General features: G+C 41.4%; 1 protein-coding gene across 1 annotated transcript in view; it reads right to left on the bottom strand.

Annotated features, from left to right (window-relative positions):
* Positions 1 to 1782: 1782 nt before the first annotated feature.
* Positions 1783 to 20040, bottom strand: part of LOC141365335 (echinoderm microtubule-associated protein-like 5) — a 145422-nt gene continuing 127164 nt past the window's right edge. Inside the window, 7 exon segments of the mRNA XM_073869567.1 lie at positions 1783 to 2974; positions 5884 to 5984; positions 7832 to 7985; positions 15718 to 15821; positions 15935 to 16097; positions 19123 to 19295; positions 19386 to 19574. Of these exon segments, the coding sequence (XP_073725668.1) occupies positions 2938 to 2974; positions 5884 to 5984; positions 7832 to 7985; positions 15718 to 15821; positions 15935 to 16097; positions 19123 to 19295; positions 19386 to 19574 (921 nt within the window). The 3' untranslated portion in view covers positions 1783 to 2937.

Here is a 20040-nt window from a genome sequence, read left to right as displayed (position 1 = left end):
AATGTTAAGAATCCATTTTTTACTTGTCGAACTGCTCTCAGTGTTTCCTGCAGAATCCTTAATTTTTTTCTGGGCGGAACTTCATACTGAACAAAATAATAATTTTGTAATAAAAAGACTGCTCTGTTATTTGCAACTTTTTAGTTTATTTAAGTTCGGAAAAAGCATTGTCATGTAATCCAACCAATCAGCGTGACAAGTTCTTTATATTTATACACTCTAGAGCGAATGTGTTGTTTCAATAATAACATCTATGTGTTATTATTGAAGCAACACATTTTGTGTTACTTTTAACACAACTTGTGTTTTATTTTAACACAAAATCGACACAAATTCTAACCCCATTCCCCACCAGACAAAAGGTAAAATCTACAGTGTGTTACGTGGGAATACTTTAGGTATACGAAAACGAACGCAGGGTTGTCCTTGAAGATGGATATCCAGTTTGCAAGAAATGTGGACGAAGAGTGGCTGCAAAAAGACGCACTAAAGCCCATTTAAATGATTTATATTACAGATCAATTTAAATTGATTATACTTATGCCATATAATAAAAACTATACATTACAAGTGTTTAATACCGGCAAACCTAATTTATATATGGCTTGCTTTCGAGCTGATTGGGTGTATTGTTGATTACCGATTGTAAGCGGCTGGTGCTATTGACTACTGATTGAAAACAGCACTTAGTCACTTAGGTATTTTATTTGACCTGTTCCTCCCAAACTTTGTTAATAAAACATCATTAACATTAAACATAATGTGTTAAAAGCTTAATGCACAAAGATGTGTAAAAAATTAACAAAATTAATTAAATTAAGAGTGTAGCTGTCCCGCATCCTTGTCCCATGACAGTTTTTGCTGCATCCCTCATTCACCCCATTTTCTCACTCCCAGCTAGTATCTTCTGTATCCCAGTTAAGGATGGGAGATTACTTTGGGTTCGGCCTAAAATTCAGAGCTTGGATGGATAGTTCACTCTATCTAACTGTCATATACTCACCTTTATGTTGTTTTAAATCTAAATGAGGTTTTATTTTGTTGAACACAAAAAAGATATTTTGATCAATTAAAGGTGCAGTGTGTAATTTTTAGAAGGATCTCTTAACAGAAATGCAAAATAATATACAAACTAAATTATCAGGGGGTGTATAAAGACCTTTCATAAGGAACCGTTATGTGTTTATTATCTTAGAATGAGACGTTTTATCTCCATACACAGGGGGTCCCCTTACATGGAAGACGCCATTTTGTGGAGCCATTTTTCTATAGAAGCCCTTAACGGACAAACTTTTTTACTAAGTTGTCTCCAACGATGACATGTTTGTCCGGTGGCGGCTATCGTAGGTTCTCTATGTGTTTCAAAAGCAAGAGGTGAGCAGTGGACTGAGCCGTTGGTTGCAATTCGCAACCTCACCACTAGATGCCGCTAAAATTTACACACTGCACCTTTAAGTTAACCATATAGTTGGAATCCATAGTAGGAAATACAAATACTATTTGTATACTAAGTCAATGGGTACCGTCAACTGTGTGCTCACTGTCATTTATCAAAATATCGACTTTTGTGTTCAACAGAATAAATAAACTCGTACAGGTTTCTTAAACAACATAAGGGTGAGCAAACTGACAGAAATTCGATTTTTGGATGGACTATCCCTTTAATGCAAATTCTCAAAATCCCACTACATTTAATTTAGACTGCAAACTCACAAGTCTGGTAAAGCATTTCCTTGTTTAAATTATGTAATATAAAGGCTGTGGTGTTTTAAATTCAATAAGCGCAGAAAATTCATGTTTTATAAGTGTATGCATAAAAATAATATCTCTAATACATCACCTCCTTACATAAACTTGTGATATATATTTACATCTTTTTTTATTAAAGTTGGCTTTAAGAAACATTTCACAAAAAATATACAAAAATGTCTTTACAAATGATATTTACATTGGAAAAAAACATGCGTTGAGCACATATTTCAACCAGAATGTTATACTGAAGGAGAGAAAATATTGCATTTCATATCCTCAGTTAATTCTGATGCGATACAGTCCTGCTAAACAAAATCAAATCTGATAAAAAACGAATTATTCAACTTTAATTCATAATCAGAATGAAATGTGATGTTATAAAGGCTTCAGCAGCAACAGTGATTGAAGATAAGACAGCAATGAAACAACATCATCATTCATTTTCTGAGGGAATAACTGTATTACTCTTTTTTTCTATACTCTGTTATCTCAGACATTAAAGACAAAGCATACAGTTTGTACCTATTCAAACAAACACACGTACACACATATCTCAAGTTACTAAACAAGCTAAAGTTGCTACATATAAGGTTAGGAGTATTACGGGAGACTGAGGTTTAATGATCGAATACCACGTTCAAGATCAACATTGAAACTACCACAGTGAGCAGGTCAAGTATACAGTGCATAGAATGCTTTGGCATGCTGACATCCTAGAATATAACACAAGTGTTACATTCAGGGAGAAGGCCACAGGAGATCTATGAATATTCACCATCAGAGAAACTATTATTAATTAAATAAAACCAAACGTTTCCAAAATAAACCCATCACAACTAAAAAACACTCCACAGGTAGTTTTAAGGCTAATCGTACTTAGCTTGCTACAAGAGCTTTATCGTTTGGAAGAAAATCTTTGAAACAATGACACAAACAAACTTCTTTAAAGGTGTGTGGTAAACACATACAGTACATATCTGACAAGGTCTTTTACATTGGTCACGGCGTTTCCAAAGGTCATTCAGAAACGGTTCAGTTTATGTATGTGTAACAAGGCCAGCAGCTCATTAAGATCCATGCACCTGGTAATCGAGCAGAATTACTCCATGATTCTGTTCATTCATGCAGTCATCTGGGCTCATTGTGGATTTGAGGCATAAGAGAATGGAAGAAAATTGTGTTCCCTCAGTGAGGAGCATGGACACATCTCCACACAAACAGGCTGAATGACCAAAAAGACAAAGAGAAAGTATAAATATATTAAAAACATTAATAACGAGAATGCTTTTATCAAAAATGAATAAGCTGTCTACCTAAATATAGACCTTTTGCGTGTTTGCAAACAGAGATGACGTTTTTTGTGGGACGGAGCCCAACTGGTGGCAGAAAGTGAATACTTCTCAATAGCGGTGTGAAGTGTTTTAGCATTAAACTGTGATTTTTAAGGATCCGGTGATCTGTAGAAGTCTGTTTCCCCTATATTTCTCTTAAGTGTAATGTTTCTTATAACGTTTTCACCAAGTTACGTTTATTTTTTTAATAAATTAAAAGTTTAAATGGCTTGGCTACTAATTGTGTGCATGTATTTAATGTATATGTATTGTTCTTTATTGGTAAATCAATTATTTTTACAGTATGAATTGCTGAAGTACTTATAAGAGCAATATCATGTATTCTGTATAATGTCATTTATTAAATATTTCATCATTTCCTGTTTTCAATTTCTTCCTTATATTTTAGCCTACGTGTTTGTTCTAAAACTATTATGTTTACATACAAATTAATTTGTATTGGCCTGTTTATATATTATTAACACTTTACATCGTGTGTGTGTGTGTGTGTGTGTGTGTTATGTTTATATATAAGTAAACATCATAATTTAAAACAAAAAGGAATAAGACATAGGCCTAAGATATAATGTAAAAAGAAGTAATATAAAATAAAAAAAAAAATATGAAAACTTTAATAAATGGTAATAATATTGATATAATGAACTCATTCAAATCTTTAACCTTTCTAAATAAATTATAAACGCAACGTGATGAAAACGCTATAAGAGACACATCGAGGGATTAGACTTCGACAGAACACCGAATATCTTCTCTAATTATTTTCTATTCAAATTATTAAAAGATTTCCAGATGATTTCATCACTCCAGTCTGTCCGGTTGAGGTCTTATTGCAACCATAAAAACCTAAGTTTATCTTCAAATGGTGTCTTCGACGACGGTATACTATAAAAATGAAGGTCATCTATTTTGGCATTCCTATTCTGACACTCAACAGCACAACAAAACATTTTCTAGTGAGTTGTATTGTTCAGTTCACTCGTGTCTAATTCATTTCCACTGTTTTTCTGCCACCACATACGCGCGTGACGTAACTGTGACGTCGACTCGCAAAAGGTCTATACTGTATATCAAATGGCGCTTTTTTCATTGCATAGTACCCCACGGTTTAGTTTAGTTTGGGTTGGGTCAGTTCACCTCACTTTGGCGTGGTTAGCTTTTACATTGAATTTGGTATCACTTCGCAGTGGGAGGGATTATAGGCGTGTCGTTATATTTGCGCTGCCTACTGCTGTGACATCATACAAGTGAGAGCATCGTTGTACATTCCCATTCATTTATTTATGTCTCAGTCCGCCACAAAATTAAAATCGGTCACCACAAATTGATGTTTGCTCATCGCGTTTATCACTAACGTTACCTCTGCCTCTGTTTTGTTCAAACACCCGTGGCGTCAGTAGTTGACGCACTCCGCTGAGCCTCATTTAAGTTGCATTTAAGCATATCTTGCGAATGTGTCGCCACAAACTGAAAAAAATTGTTATGGTGTTCCTGATTCTCAACCTGTGGATGTCTTTCATTGCTAAAGGGAGTTTGGAAACTTATAACAGAGCACAGATGACAACAGGTTTGCTCGAGCGCAAGCTAAATCTAATCTTTTACATTATAGCAATGACGCTGGTAGTGATGATTCTCTCAGACCAATCATTGATCTACTGTGTTTTCACGTCACGTTTGGTATCAGCTCGGGTCGCTTGGAACCTCAACGAAGGTGGTACGAAAAAAAGTATCAGGTACTACGTACTGCACCCAATGGAAAAGCTCCCAAAAGTAAGCTGACCTGACCCAAACTAAACCAAACCAAACCAAACCGTGGGGTACTATGCAATGGAAAAGCGCCAAAATACTTGCATGTAAAATGTCCCCAGTTAATTAATATTGTCTGGTGGAAGAGCACTTAGTTTGCAGCCTTTTTTGCCTTGGTGCGCAGTAACTCCATGTCTCGCTCAAACTTTCATCAATATTACTGCGCGCCAATGTCGAAGTGCTTGCAAACTAAGTGCTCTTCCGCCATTCAATATAGTTCTCATTTTTTATTCCTTTTGAAAAATTGCCACGTTTTATTTTGTGTCACCAAACTTGTGTAACTACTCATGTAACAGTCTTTAAATAGGGAAAACATGGAAGTGTTTAGTGGCTTCCAAATTCATCCCTGTCTGGATCCCAAGGAACGAATGGGGCTAGGCCAAACGCCAACACATTCACAATGTTCTGTACAAAGATAAAGTGCCACATTGAAAAAGATAGGTATGTATTTATTCGTCTAATTTAAGGTAAGAACATAGTAAAATATTGAAAAACGAGTGTTTTCCTTTAAAAAGTGCAACAAGGGATTTTTACAGTGTACAAAGTCACATAAGGGGCTTGAAAACCTGTGCGCATGCTCAGTAGGTGAAACAACCTCAAAAAAGATGTTTTAGTGCAATTTGAGTTAAGAAACAAAAGTTATGGTACAGTTGATGTCAGGTTTAATTGGTGGTTCAAACATTTTTGTTTTATTGTGATTTTAGCGCGTGACTTTAGAGGTATCTCTCTTTGCCCATTCAGTAAATAACTGCCCAGAGACAAAATGGCCACCTGGCATAAAACACAAAACTTATAATAATAACTCTTTGAAGAACAATAGGGTCCTCGCACCTCAGTGCTCGGGCCCTAATTATTCTTACCACATGGGAACAAAACATTGGCAGTACTGAAACTTTTAAAAAGGAAAGAGTTTAAAGTTTGTGAACCAAGAGAAATATTATAAAAAAATAACACAGCAATGTCTAACAGAACAAACCTTCTATCATCACCTCCGGCACTGACGACAAAGCGATCCCCATTTATGAAGCGGATGTTGGTCAGGTGGGCAGAGTGACCCAGAAAACGTTTGTGCTTGGCCTGAGGACACAATTTCTAGTGAGACTATTATACATTTATCATTGAAATAGCAGAGATACGCGGAGTAAGGGAGAGGTTTTAAAAATATATGACATATAATAGTAGACAGATTTGCTCAGCCATCCTTTGCTTTATATAGGAATATATAATGTTTAAAAATATATATAAACATTCATTAAACAGTTGAACTTTGGCTGTGAAAATGCACTGAGTTGGCAGTATTGTGTTTTACAGAAGTTATAAGACAGGAAATCGAGTCACATTTAATTTTATTGTCTGATGTCTTGTCACATGGGACAATTTCCGTATTATTCAGTAAACATATTATGCAGAAAGAGTGAAAATTAGTATTTGGTATCTGTTTACTGACTGTCAGGTTTAAAACCACAAAAGCACATTGGAGTGGTTTACCAGACAAAACTTATTCTAGTCCCAGATTAAAATGCATGTTTGAGCTGCTTCAATGTAAAAACATCTTGCACTGGTGTATCTTAACATATATCATATTTTTGTCTCAAGTTGCACACCAGCGATGTTTTTTGTAAGTTCTCTTTTTAAAAACTACTTAAAAGCATGTTCTAATATAACCAAGGCCTAGTCTCGGCTTAATCTAAACCTGTCCGGGAAACTGCCCCTTAAAGGATTAGTCTATTTTCTTAGAAAAAGTCCAGATAATTTACTCACTATCATTTCATCCAAAATATTGATGTCTTTCTTTGTTCAGTCGAGAAGAAATTATGTTTTTTAAAGGAGAACATTACAGGATTTTTCTCATTTTAATGGACTTTAATGGACACCAACACTTAACACTTAACTCAACACTTAACAGTTTTTTTCACAGGAGTTTCAAAGGACACTAAACGATCCCAAACGAGGCATAAGGGTCTTTTCTAGCGAAATGATTGTCATTTTTGGCAAGAAAAATAGAAAATATGCACTTTTAAACCACACCTTCTCCTCTATCTCCGGTCCTGTGATGCGCCAGCGTGACCTCACGCAATATGTCATCACGTCAAGAGGTCACAGATGACGAATGCAAAACTACACCTTAGTGTTTACAAGTGTGGAGAAAGAGGACCGTTCCGACGTTGTTGTATGTGGAATGATACTAATTAATGTCTTTGTGTCAGTTTGTTGTTTAAAATGGTCCGCAAATGTGCGTTTCATTTATGTAACACTTGACTTTGCTCTGTCACTACGCAATTACGTGAGGTCGCGCTGGCACATCACAGGACCGGAGATAGACGAGAAGTTGTGGTTTAAAAGTGCATATTTTTTATTTTTCTTGCCAAAAATGACAATCGTTTTGCTAGATAAGACCCTTATGCCTCGTTTGGGATCGTTTAGAGTCCTTCGAAACTCAGTTGAAAAAAACTGTTAAGTGTTGAGTGTTGGGCTCTATTAAAGTCCATTAAAATAAGAAAAATCCGGGAATGTTCTCCTCAAAAAACACAATTTCCTCTCGACTGAACAAAGAAAGACATCAACATTTTGGATGACATGTTGGTGAGCAAACCATCTGGATTTTTTTAAGAAAATGGACTAATCCTTTAATCTGACATTCGTCTTCTCATATTAGTAAGTGACTTGGCTTAATCTTCCAAATAAACAGTGTGCCAGATATAAAATGTCTTTTTTCATATTTATTCGTTTTTAGAACCCACAGTCCAAGTCAACATTGGCTAGGCGGCTACTGACAAAAGGACATTTAAAAAAAAAGTAATGTGGGTTTAAAATGTCATGATGCAATGACCGTTTAACAAGTTATCACTAAAAAATAAACTAAATTATATTTGCACATGTTAAGTGTATTTTTACATTATTCAAGAATAAGGTGGTGAACTTACAAATTTCTCTGGACAGGGAAAGTCGAACAGCTTTACCATTCCAAAGTCATCGCCTGTGACGATGTTGATGCCGGAGTGAGAGACACAAGCACAGGTAACATCTGCTTTATCTGTGTTCCTAGACCAAATGCCCACCACCTCGTCCCCTAGGACACTACAGAGACAGTTAAGATCACATTACATGTACACAACATACCACAAATGGGCAACAAATGTTGTTTTATCAAAAGGAATAATTAGATTCTTAAAGCCACAAAATGTACATTTTTTGTAATAAAATATTGCATAGTCTGATATATTTCATAGAGTTGTGTAGGCTACTTACATTATCTAAAAAGTTCCCAAGGATTTAAAAATTCAGAGAAATTACTACTTTAAATAATGTTTCATCCCTTGTCTTCCTTATAATTTTCGCCCCTTTAGTGACTTGAAGGGACACTCCACTTTTTTAAAATATGCTCATTTTCCAGCTCCCCTAGAGTTAAACATTTGTTCCCTTTCAGTCGGTCACTACGACGTCACGTCGTGACCGACGAATTGGGAACCGCTTCGCGGGTGACCTATCTGCTTCGAGAAACCTTTAAAACGCCAATGAACTTGGCATGCAGATAATTGCATCTGCCGGCGCCGCCCCGCCGCATAGGTATTTAATGAGCGGCAGGTGCAGTTATCAAATCAGCTTTTTAGCTTCGAAAGCTGGCAGTGACACTGCTCACGAGAAGCTGCTCTAAATCTAAGGAATAGATCTCTGCGTGTCAGTTGGTTGGGCGAAGGCACCACAGCGAGGCTCGCGAGTGTTTCCACCTCTTTCTTTTTCACTCTCTTTTATTTGAGTGTGTGCGTTCTCCTCCCTGTGTGCTTCATCAACTACACAGCTAAAAGAGTGATTTCCCCTAAAAGAGCTGCAGTTGAACTTGCGTCTTTTTAAAGACAGCCGTTCACTGCTCACGGGCGTTAAAGCGTCTTTTTAAAGATGTCTTTTCGTCCGTGTTCAACTTCTGGATGCGGCAAGTACATGGGTCCTCGCGATGGACACAATCGTTGTCTCTCATGTCTGGGTCTCCAGCATGCTGAGGCGGCTTTCGTGGGAGGGACATGCTCCGCTTGCGAGAGCCTGACTCTTGCGGATCTGCGGGGTCGTGTGGCGTTTCTCCGGGAACGCCGCCCTCCGTTGCTGATCACCGCCAAGAAGGCGGCTGTGAAGCTACAGAGAGACGACCTCCGCCTCACGGTGCTGAATCAGCAAGCTGGTTCGTCCAGCGGCTCTCAGCTACCGGATCCGCAACCATCTGAGGTTCCGATGGAGACGGAGAGCGCGCGTTCTGCGTCGCTTTCTGCCTCTGTTGGACCTCCCGAGGACTCCTTGTCTGTCGTAACATCGGAGGGGGGGCCGTCATTTTCAGACGTGGATCCGGATCCTCTCCCTCCTTCGGGAAGGGTTGCGGTTCCCGATCTCGATCCAGAGATGACGGCCATGCTCGCTCGGGCTGCGGAGACGGTCGGGTTGGAGTGGAGAGCTCCTCCCCCTCCCGTACCGTCCCGCCTAGACGATTGGTACTTTGGGGCTGCACGGGCTTCACAGTCTTCCCCACCGGTACCTTTCTTTCCCGAGGTGCATGATGAGCTGACTCGGACGTGGAAAACCCCGTTTTCCTCCCGGAACCGTCCGTATCAGCCATCACCCCTCCCTCGATGGGGGGGGCCGCTAAAGGGTATGCCGGTATCCCGACAGTGGAGCGTTCGGTAGCGATGCAGTTGTGTCCTGCCGGCGTTTCCTACTGGAAGGACCGTCCTGCCCTTCCCTCACGGGCCTGCAGGCATTCGTCAGCTCTGACGGAGTCTGCATACCAGGCTTGTGGGGAGGCGGCCTCTGCCATACATGCCATGGCTTTGTTGCAGGTTCATCAGGCTAAGGCTCTGAAGGATCTGCACGAGGGAGGTCACGATTCGGCGGTCTTTAAAGACCTGCGTGCGGCTACGGATCTGGCGCTACGTGCGACCAAGACCACCGCACAAGCCGTCGGTCATGCTATGTCCACCTTGGTGGTCCAGGAGCGCCACCTCTGGCTGTGCCTTGCGGACATGCGGGATGCCGACAAAACCCGGCTTCTAAACGCCCCGGTGTCCCAGGCCGGCCTGTTCGGCGAGGCGGTGGAAGACTTCGCACAACAGGTATCCGCCACCCAGAAGCAGACTGAGGCTCTTGCCAACATCATGCCGCGTCGGAAGAGACCAGCACCTGCCCCGTCGACGTCGGCACCTCAGTCTGCCCCTCGCCGAGGCTAAGCTAAGCCTGGTGGAAAGCGAAAATCTAAGCGGCCCTGAGATGGGCGACCTGGAGGTGGAGGGGATCGCTCTTCGGGAGATGGTGAACGCACCACTCCCCCCCCGGAGGAGGACCGGGTGGGGAATCTTTGGTTTTCATTAATTTCCGTTCCGCCGGCTTTTCAGCCGGCACCCACAAAACCACAAAAAGAGCGAATTCCTCTTCCTCCTCCAGGTCATCAGAGGCAGTCGGGTGTGACGGATGGGCTCATAACCCTACGTCCTCCCCCTCCTCTCTCGCCAACGGATGTGTTAAGCGCACCGAGATATCTTCATCAGAGTCTTCCCCGCGCAGCCATCCATCAGCGGAGTCAGGTGAGTGCTCATTCTCACAATACACATGTCAACGCAGCCCAAGAGAGCGCGTCATCGAGCACCGCCGTTCCGCTCGCCGCGGGTACTACGATTGTGCCGTTAATTCCCCTCGCCCGGTATCTGGAAGCTTGGCAGCAACTTCCCAGTCCGTCGCGCTGGCTTTTACGCACGATCCGTCTTGGCTATGCGATACAATTCGCCCGGCGACCTCCCAAATTTACAGGCATCCGTTTCACTATAGTGAAACCCGCCGATGCGCACGTACTACGTGCAGAGATTGCTGTCTTATTGGCGAAAGACGCGATTCAGCCGGTTCCTCCAGCCGAGATGAGGTCAGGGTTTTACAGCCCTTACTTTATCGTACCCAAGAAAAGCGGCGGGTTGCGACCGATCCTGGATCTGCGCGTTCTGAATCGAGCACTTCACAAGATGCCGTTCAAAATGCTTACGCAGAAAACCATATTTCAATGCATTCGCCCACAGGATTGGTTTGCAGCCATCGACCTGAAGGACGCGTACTTTCATGTCTCAATACTTCCCCGGCACAGGCCGTTTCTCCGCTTTGCGTTCGAGGGAAGAGCATATCAGTACAAAGTCTTACCGTTCGGGCTCTCTCTCTCTCCCCGCGTCTTCACAAAAGTAGCAGAGGGCGCTTTAAAGCCTCTCAGAGAGAGCGGTGTTCGCATCTTGGCATATCTCGACGATTGGCTCATTATAGCACAGTCGCGTCAAATGCTTTGCACTCATCTAGATCGCGTGCTCAAACACCTCGCCCGTCTCGGTCTTCAGGTCAACCGAGAGAAGAGCAAACTGTGCCCGACACAGAAGATCTCTTTTCTCGGCATGGAATTGGATTCGGTCAATCTTACAGCACGCCTCACGGAGGCGCGCGTTCAGTCGATTCTGGCTTGCTTGAATACGTTTTCGGGCAAGACTGCGGTCCCTCTGAAACAGTTTCAGAAATTACTGGGGCATATGGCTGCAGCCGCGGCTGTAACACCGCTCGGTTTGCTGCATATGAGACCGCTTCAGCATTGGCTTCACGACCGAGTCCCGAGGAGAGCGTGGCTAACCGGCTTTCACCGTGTCACGATCACACCGAAATGCCGTCTCACTTTCACCCCGTGGTCAGACCCTGCGTTTCTCAGGGCGGGGGTGCCACTGAGACAGGTCTCCAGACATGCAATAGTATGCACAGATGCCTCCAACACGGGGTGGGGAGCCACGTATGGCGAGCTTGCAGCTTCAGGAGTATGGACATCACCCCAGCTGCATTGGCACATCAATTGCCGAGAACTGTGGGCTGTATATCTTGCGCTCGTCCGCTTCAGCAGCGAGTTGAGAGACAAAGATGTATTAGTTCGCACAGACAACATTGCGACTGTTGCGTATATCAATCACCAAGGCGGAGTGCGCTCTCGTCACATGTCGCATCTCGCCCGCCATCTCCTCTTTTGGAGTCAGAAGAATCTGAGGTCTCTTCGTGCCATTCACATCCCGGGGTCGCTCAACGCAGCGGCAGACGCGCTTTCCCGAGCAGCGTGCCCCGGCGAATGGCGACTCCACCCTCAATCGGTCCAGCTGATTTGAAGACGTTTCGGCAGAGCGCAGATAGATCTGTTTGCATCTTCAGAAACAACCCACTGTCGCCTAGTCTATTCACTGAACGAGGGATCACTCGGCGTGGATGCATTGGCGCACAGCTGGCCGAGAGGTCTTCGCAAGTACGCATTTCCCCCAGTGCGCCTCATTGCACAGACATTGTGCAAAGTCAGGGAGGACGAGGAGAAAATTCTTTTAGTTGCTCCATATTGGGCCACCAGGAGTTGGTTTCCAGAGCTCACTCTCCTCGCGACAGCCCCTCCCTGGAGGATTCCCCTGAGGAGGGACCTTCTGTCTCAAGAAGGGGGCACATTATGGCACCCCCGTCCCGATCTGTGGAACCTCCATGTGTGGTCTCTGGACGGGGCGCGGAGGTTGTAGGTGATTTACCCCAGGCGGTATCTAACACCATCGCTGCAGCGCGAGCGCCGTCTACGAGACAGGCGTATACGCTGAAATGGAACCTGTTTGTTGTTTGGTGTACTTCTCAACGAGAGGACCCCCGAGAATGCCCGATCAGTATTGTGCTTTCATATCTCCAGCACCGTTTGGAGAAGAGGCTGTCACCATCTACTATTAAAGTAGATATCGCGGCAATATCCGCGTATCACGCACCCATAGACGGTAGATCTGTGGGTCAGCACGATCTGGTCATTAGGTTTTTAAGAGGTGCACGGAGGCTGAATCCTTCGCGTCCTCCCTCTATTCCTCCTTGGGACCTGTCCATGGTGCTGAATGCTCTCAGGGACTGCCCGTTCGAGCCTCTGCAGACGGTGAGTGTCAAGTTTCTCACTATGAAAACTTTGATGCTCCTCGCACTGGCTTCTATTAAAAGGATAGGGGATCTTCATGCATTTTCGGTCAACGATTCGTGCCTTCAGTTCGGGCCGGCTGAATCCAGCGTTACACTGAGACCCCGGCCGGGCTACGTGCCTAAAGTTCCCACCACTCCCTTTAGGGATCAAGTGGTGAACTTACAAGCACTGCCTTTGGAAGAGGCAGACCCAGCTATGGCTTTGTTATGTCCTGTACGTGCACTACGTGTGTATGTGGATCGCACTCAAAGCTTTCGGACCTCAGAGCAGCTCTTTGTCTGTTACGGTGGTCAGCAGAAAGGGAAAGCTGTCACTAAACAGAGGATGTCTCACTGGATTGTAGACACAATCGCCCTGGCTTATGAGAAACAGGGCATTCCTTGCCCTTTTGGTTTGAGAGCCCATTCAACCAGAAGTGTGGCTTCATCTTGGGCTTTGGCTCGTGGTTCCTCGCTTTCAGATATTTTGTAGAGCTGCTGGCTGGGCGACACCTAATACGTTCACTAGATTCTACAGTGTTCGTGTTGAGCCGGTATCCTCTCGAGTTCTCTCGTCAGATCAGTGAGAACATCGAGGAACGGCTCCTGTGTCGGCTTGGAGCCTTTCTTTTTGGCTGCGCAGAAACCGCACCATTATGGAAGGCCATTAAGGCAAAAACGTTACAAAAAATGTTTTTTGTCTTTTTCCACCGCTTGGTGGCCGATGTTGCGGAGCATCGGCTGCCAGCCTCTCACTGGATGTATTCTTGACTATCTGGGTGAGGCTAGCGCCCACATTGCGCCCCCTAGTGGTTTCTTTGTGAGTATTTCCGTGGAAAGTTTATGATTTACCACGTTTCCCTTAGCGGAGTTTGTTCCGCGCCTCTAGTGTTGCTAAGAGAGTGTATTTTTTAGAGACTTCGTGTCTTTTTTTCTATCACCTTAGTGGTAGACCCCTAGAGGGTTTTTCTTCCGCAGCGATCTTAGTCCCGCCTGACGAGTTCGCTTCCCAGTTCGCCTAGTCACTATCGTGGGTTAAGGAACAAGTAGTGACCGGCCTCTGCTTCAACCCCATTTCCGTTCCCTTAAAGAGGAGAGTCGGAGGGTTTACGCAGGCACTGGAAGGGTCAGCTTCAGTGGCGCTTTGGTAGGGATTCCCAATTCGTCGGTCACGACGTGACGTCGTAGTGACCGACTGAAAGGGAACGTCTCGGTTACATATGTAACCCTCGTTCCCTGAAGGAAGGGAACGGAGACGTCATGTCCCGTCGCCACAGTTTGCTGTTCCACTGCTGATATCGGCCGGACACTTTTCTTTCTGTCCAGCTTTCTCAGCAAAAAATAGCTGATTTGATAACTGCACCTGCCGCTCATTAAATACCTATGCGGCGGGGCGGCGCCGGCAGATGCAATTATCTGCATGCCAAGTTCATTGGCGTTTTAAAGGTTTCTCGAAGCAGATAGGTCACCCGCGAAGCGGTTCCCAATTCGTCGGTCACGACGTGACGTCTCCGTTCCCTTCCTTCAGGGAACGAGGGTTACATATGTAACCGAGACGTTTTTTACCATTTTGGAATCCATTCAGCCAATCTCCGGGTCTGGCGGTACCACTTTTAGCATAGCTTAGCACAATCAATTGAATCTGATTAGACCATTAGCATCACGTTAAAAAATAAGCAAAGAGTTTCAATATTTTTCCTATTTAAAACTTGACTCTTTCTGTAGTTACATTGTTTACTAAGACAGACTGAAAATTAAAATTGTGATTTTCTAGGCCGATATGGCTAGGAACTATACTCTTATTCTGGCATAATAATGAAGGACTTTGATGCCATACTATGGCTGCAGGAGGCACAATGATATAACGCAGTGCCTGAAAATAGTCCCCTGCTATTGAAAGTTACCAAGGGGACTATATTTTCAGGCAATGCTTTATATCATTGCACCTCCTGCAGCAAAATCATTGATTATTACGCCGGAATGAGAGTATAGTTCCTAGCCTTATCTGCCTAGAAAATTGCAACTTTTAATTTTCCGTACACCATGTACACGATGTAACTACAGAAGAGTCAAGTTTTAAATAGGAAAAAGATTGAAACTTTTATTTTTGAGCGTGATGCTAATGGTCTAATCAGATTCAATGGATTATGCTAAGCTATGCTAAAAGTGATACCGTCAGATCCGGAGATTGGCTGAATGGATTCCAAACTGTAAAAATCAAATGTTTAACTCTAGGGGAGCTAGAAAATGAGCATATTTCCAAAAAAAGTGGAGTGTCCCTTTAATATCTGCACTATCCTCAGTTTCCGGTTGCAGAAACTGTGGCAACACGAGTGGACAAAGTGGCGGTTATACAGCATCTACCATGCAACTGTTGTGCCATACAGCTAATTCATTATGATGGCATAAAATAATGTGACTAAACGTACAGGTAAAATAAACGTTAATTTATGACCTCATCCATGAATATGATTAGCAAATACCAGAGGTCTCTGGATGGTGAAAACAATATCTCGCCTTCATAACATCATTACGTTTCACCGTTGTTATTGCATTATTGTGAAATAGCGACCTCTAGTGGTGTATAATAGTGGTATATTCATGACGAGAACTGGTTAATCCATACACAAGTTAAATTCACGCATCAAGGATATACTTTTTTATTACTATATATATATATATATATATATCAGCAGCTATCTATATATATATATATATATATATATATATATATATATATATATATATATATATATATATATATATATATATATATATATATATATATATATAGATAGCTGCTGATAATAATAAATGAGAAAATATGTAATGCAAAAGTCAGTTATAATACCTTGTCCATGTTGCCCAAGTAATTCTGTCTATCATGGCTTGCTCAGTGACCTGTTTCCCAGAAGGCACCTCATAGACGACACGTTTATAAGCACCAGTGGACAGCTGCAGAGAACAATACATACAGAGTGAATGAGTTTGTCTAGAAACAATTTTGCAATCAGCACTGTCAAAAATTGTAATAAGCAGCAGTTAATGTCTTTTTTTAAACACTATACCTGCACATAGCAGCTGTCAGCAGAAAAATCCATCTGCATGACAAAGCTAGGGATGTCTCGGCAGCAGTTGATGCGGTTCAGCTGTGGTCCTAATGTCAGGTCATAAAAATCGACAGCATTTTCACTAGAACCCACAGCCAGGTATCGGGAGTCTGGACTGAACCTGAATAGAAGAAAACTTGAGCTGTTGCATGCACCACGTTAATATCGTATTAATATTCATGAAAAATGGCTTTTGATCATTCTGCATTTTCATCAGGCAAAGAAATGCACACGTGGACAAGAAGGACCCTCAGACCAACATTTAAAATGGGCAATTACAGTTCACTTTATTCATTTGATGATAATGGATCTCATTAGACATGCTGTATTGATTCTCTTGTTAATGTGATGTCACACTTACAAAGCCCTGCCCACAGCCTTTGACTGATTGGTTAACTTTACCCAAAAGCATTTCTAAATGTGTATAGATACTATTGTCCCAGAATGTATTTATCTAATTCAGATCTATTTTTAAATGAAAGCTGTAGCTCATTTGTTTTTAAAGGGACACTCCACTTTTTTTGAAAATATGCTAATTTTCCAGCTCCCCTAGAGTTAAACCAGGGTTCTTGCAGGTTTCAGCAAGTTAAATTTAAGACCTTTTTAAGACCTTTTAAGACCATTATGAGTAAAATTTAAGACCAACACGACACATTACTAGAAGCATTCAAATGATCTCAGAAATTCTTAAAACATTCTATTTTTATTGATTCAGTTATAGAAAAATATAAAATGAACGCAGTTTTAAAACAGATAATCAAAATACATGGAAATACATTATGCTTAACTCTATTAGACCGCGAGTGTTGGCGCCGACAAATTTTACCCATAGCCCTTTAGGAAGAGACTTCTGACAATGGAAGCCCAAAAATGGCTCATAGTGAGCCATTGATACAGTATACATTGAGTTAGAGGCAAAGAGCTGTGATTTTTCTTAATTAATAGTCAAGAAATGCATTGATTTACAATATTTATACATCACACTAAAATGTGTAAGTAGTATTTTTATAAAATTCTATCAACAATGTTTTTTGACAAATAAAATTCACTAATATTAGATCAGTTAGTATGGTCAGCTGCTGGTTTGTGCCTAGTTTTACACTGCCTCATACAACTTTAAAGCTTTAAAATGCATCACACTCTGTAGTACGTAAGCTTATAGGGGAGGTTTCCCAGACAGGGATAAGAGCTTTCCAAACTTGAAAACAATTTGCACTGACATATATTAAAATACATCAAAATGCACACAAGTAATGGTTTTAGTAAGGCATGTTTATTCAAACTAGTTATATATGTCATAATTAAACTAAGACCTAGTCCTGGTTTAAGCTAATCCCTGCCCGGGAAACCACCCCATAATGTTTAATGTACAACTGACTGTGTGCTGTGTATATATCTTGTGCCTGTTTATAAATATACAAAGAACAAAAGATCACTTTCAATTATTATTAATCCCTAAAAGCATTAATATATGCATTTTATTAATACAAGTTTTTAATAAATTAATGTTTTGCATTTAATTGAATACAGAATCACAGAGCCAAAAAAACACTCCACCCATACGTTTTATGCATAAATATGCACTATATACTGCCATCAGGTTTAATAGCCTCTCTAATTACACAATAACGGATGAATCTGCATTAAGAAAATGAAATTTACCATTAAAAGGCTGTTTGATATGTGCTGCTAACGTTATCCACTAAGACCGTTTCTCAATCCGAAGGCTGTAGCCTCCGAAGGGTCGCATTTCTTATTTCAGAAATGGTCTTATTTCAGAATATAACTTTGAAATTAACTTTAAAATATTGATTATTATTCTTAGTTAATCGTTAATTGTTGTAATATGCTTATGACTTGCGAATGTAATGCTCAGTTAACTTAAATAAACCAGGCGATGCCGTATGCAGCAGCCTGCCTATGCGAAAGGGCTCTGATCTACCGCTGGTTATTTAACCGTAACTCCTGAAGCATGTGCGCAATCAAAACGTTTGAATTGTTCCTAAAATACAATTTCACTTTTTTGAAATAAATGGTTTATTACGGTACTTTCTTGCTTTCCGTCTGTCAATCGCTGCTGTTTGTGCAGAGCTGAAGGGAAAGCGTGTTAGGTTCAAGTGCATCGCAGCAAAGAGCAATATTAAAGTCTAAAATATAAAACTGTGTAACACTAAAGTTGACACGCTGTTGGTGGCTCGTGACTCGACGGCCCGACTGTTTAAGTTGATTTTCAATAAAGCAGCATTGATTTTTGTTCGCGTCTGTGTCCTCTATGTTTCAGAACCTGGCAAATGCTCAGGTAAGCCACGGGCTTATAAATTACCCCGAAAAAGATTTTTGCTTATACAGAACTAAGTTTAAGGATTGTTTCTCGCCAAACCCACAGTAAACAGTCAGATCACAACACCTGAAATATAGCTTATGGCACGATTTGCGTGGATTACGACAAAGGGCGGAACGTTTCTTTTTAGAGACCCACCATCATACACTTTCTGCCTCCGCCACTGAATTAAGTTAGTTCTTCAGCGTTTTAAATTACTATTTTATATTCTGTGGACAACGCTTTTTGGGAATGAAAAGAGGTAAGAAATTTAAGACTTGGGTAAATTAAATTTAAGACCTGGGATAAAAATCTGGGTGTTTTCAAGACTTTTTAAGGCCTTAAATTTAACATTCTGAATTTTAGACTTTTTAAGACTTTTTAAGACCCCGCGGGAACCCTGTTAAACATTTGATTTTTACCGTTTGGAATCCATTCCGCTGATCTCCGGGTCTGGCGCATTGATATGACGGAGCAGCCGAAAATAGTCCCCTTAGTATCTTCAATAGCAGGGGACTATTTTCGGCTGCTGCGTAGTATCATTGTGCCTCCTGCATGTTACGGCAAATGAAAATAAGCATATTGTGGAGTGTCCCTTTAAAGGTACATACATGAAAACAGCCCTATCTTGCTCCCACCCAAATAGGGGCATTTTGGACATTTTGGCTATAACAAATGATCTGTGGGGTATTTTGAGCGGAAACTTCACAGACACATTCTAGGCACATCTACATCTTTCAAAAATGTTGTCCCTTTAAACTAATCCCACACTAATTAATTGTGTATGTTTTTGGCTTGTAATAATACAACAATATTAAGGCTTCACCTGATATCTTGAATGGCAGAGCGTCGATCTCTTTTCTTCCCCCATATTTTGAGTGAGGTGACAAGGAGGATAATGAATTCTCCATTCTTCATGCCGATGGCCACCATGTCGCCCTCTGGGCTGTAGCTCACCGTGCGCGCAGGATGGCCGAGGCTCACCTTATTCACCATCTTCTGTGTTTCCATACAAGAGAACGTTATTAAACGATTTTATTGCAGAAGAACAGCTCCCACTGCAAAGACATCATAATTTGCTACATTTACCCTCTCTGAAATATCCCAAAGGCGAACAGTGCCATCCTCCGCAGCGGATAGGAAGACGTCTCTGGTGGGGTGAGCTCCCAAACCCCAGATAGGACCATCCATGTGTCCGTTCACCAGAATGTTACACGCTGCATTCTTCTCACCAACTTCAATGATCTCCGCGTTTCGAGTGCCCACAAGAATCTTCCCCTGAATAGTGATGTTACATGAGAATATGATATGATACAAAATATATAACAGCAGTCATTATTGAGCTGCATAGTTTTTGCATAGTTAGAATAGCTAATATGGATCTTATTAAATATTTGACACACACAATTGCTTAAATATATAATGGTCCACTTACAAACCTACAGGCAATTATTTTCACATCGCTAATGTACAACTTTTGTAAAAAACAAATTTTTTCTTTACTGCCTGTACTAATATGGACTTCCTCTGTAAATCCGCTTGCAACAATGCAAAATTGTGAAAAGTGCTATTAAAAAATTTACTTGAATTTTCACCACAACATTCAAAGTTATTGATGACCAACTTAATAATAAATATTGATAAATAGTCCATTCAATTAAAAGCAAATTAAAAGCTATTTTTAAAAGCTATTTATAATAAATGCTTTTCGTAACCAAAAATGCTCGGAGCAGCAAAATAACAA

This window comes from Misgurnus anguillicaudatus, chromosome 7, assembly GCF_027580225.2.
Source record: "Misgurnus anguillicaudatus chromosome 7, ASM2758022v2, whole genome shotgun sequence".
In the NCBI taxonomy this organism is placed as follows: Eukaryota; Metazoa; Chordata; class Actinopteri; order Cypriniformes; family Cobitidae; genus Misgurnus; species Misgurnus anguillicaudatus.
This window is presented reverse-complemented; position numbering and strand designations above follow the sequence as displayed.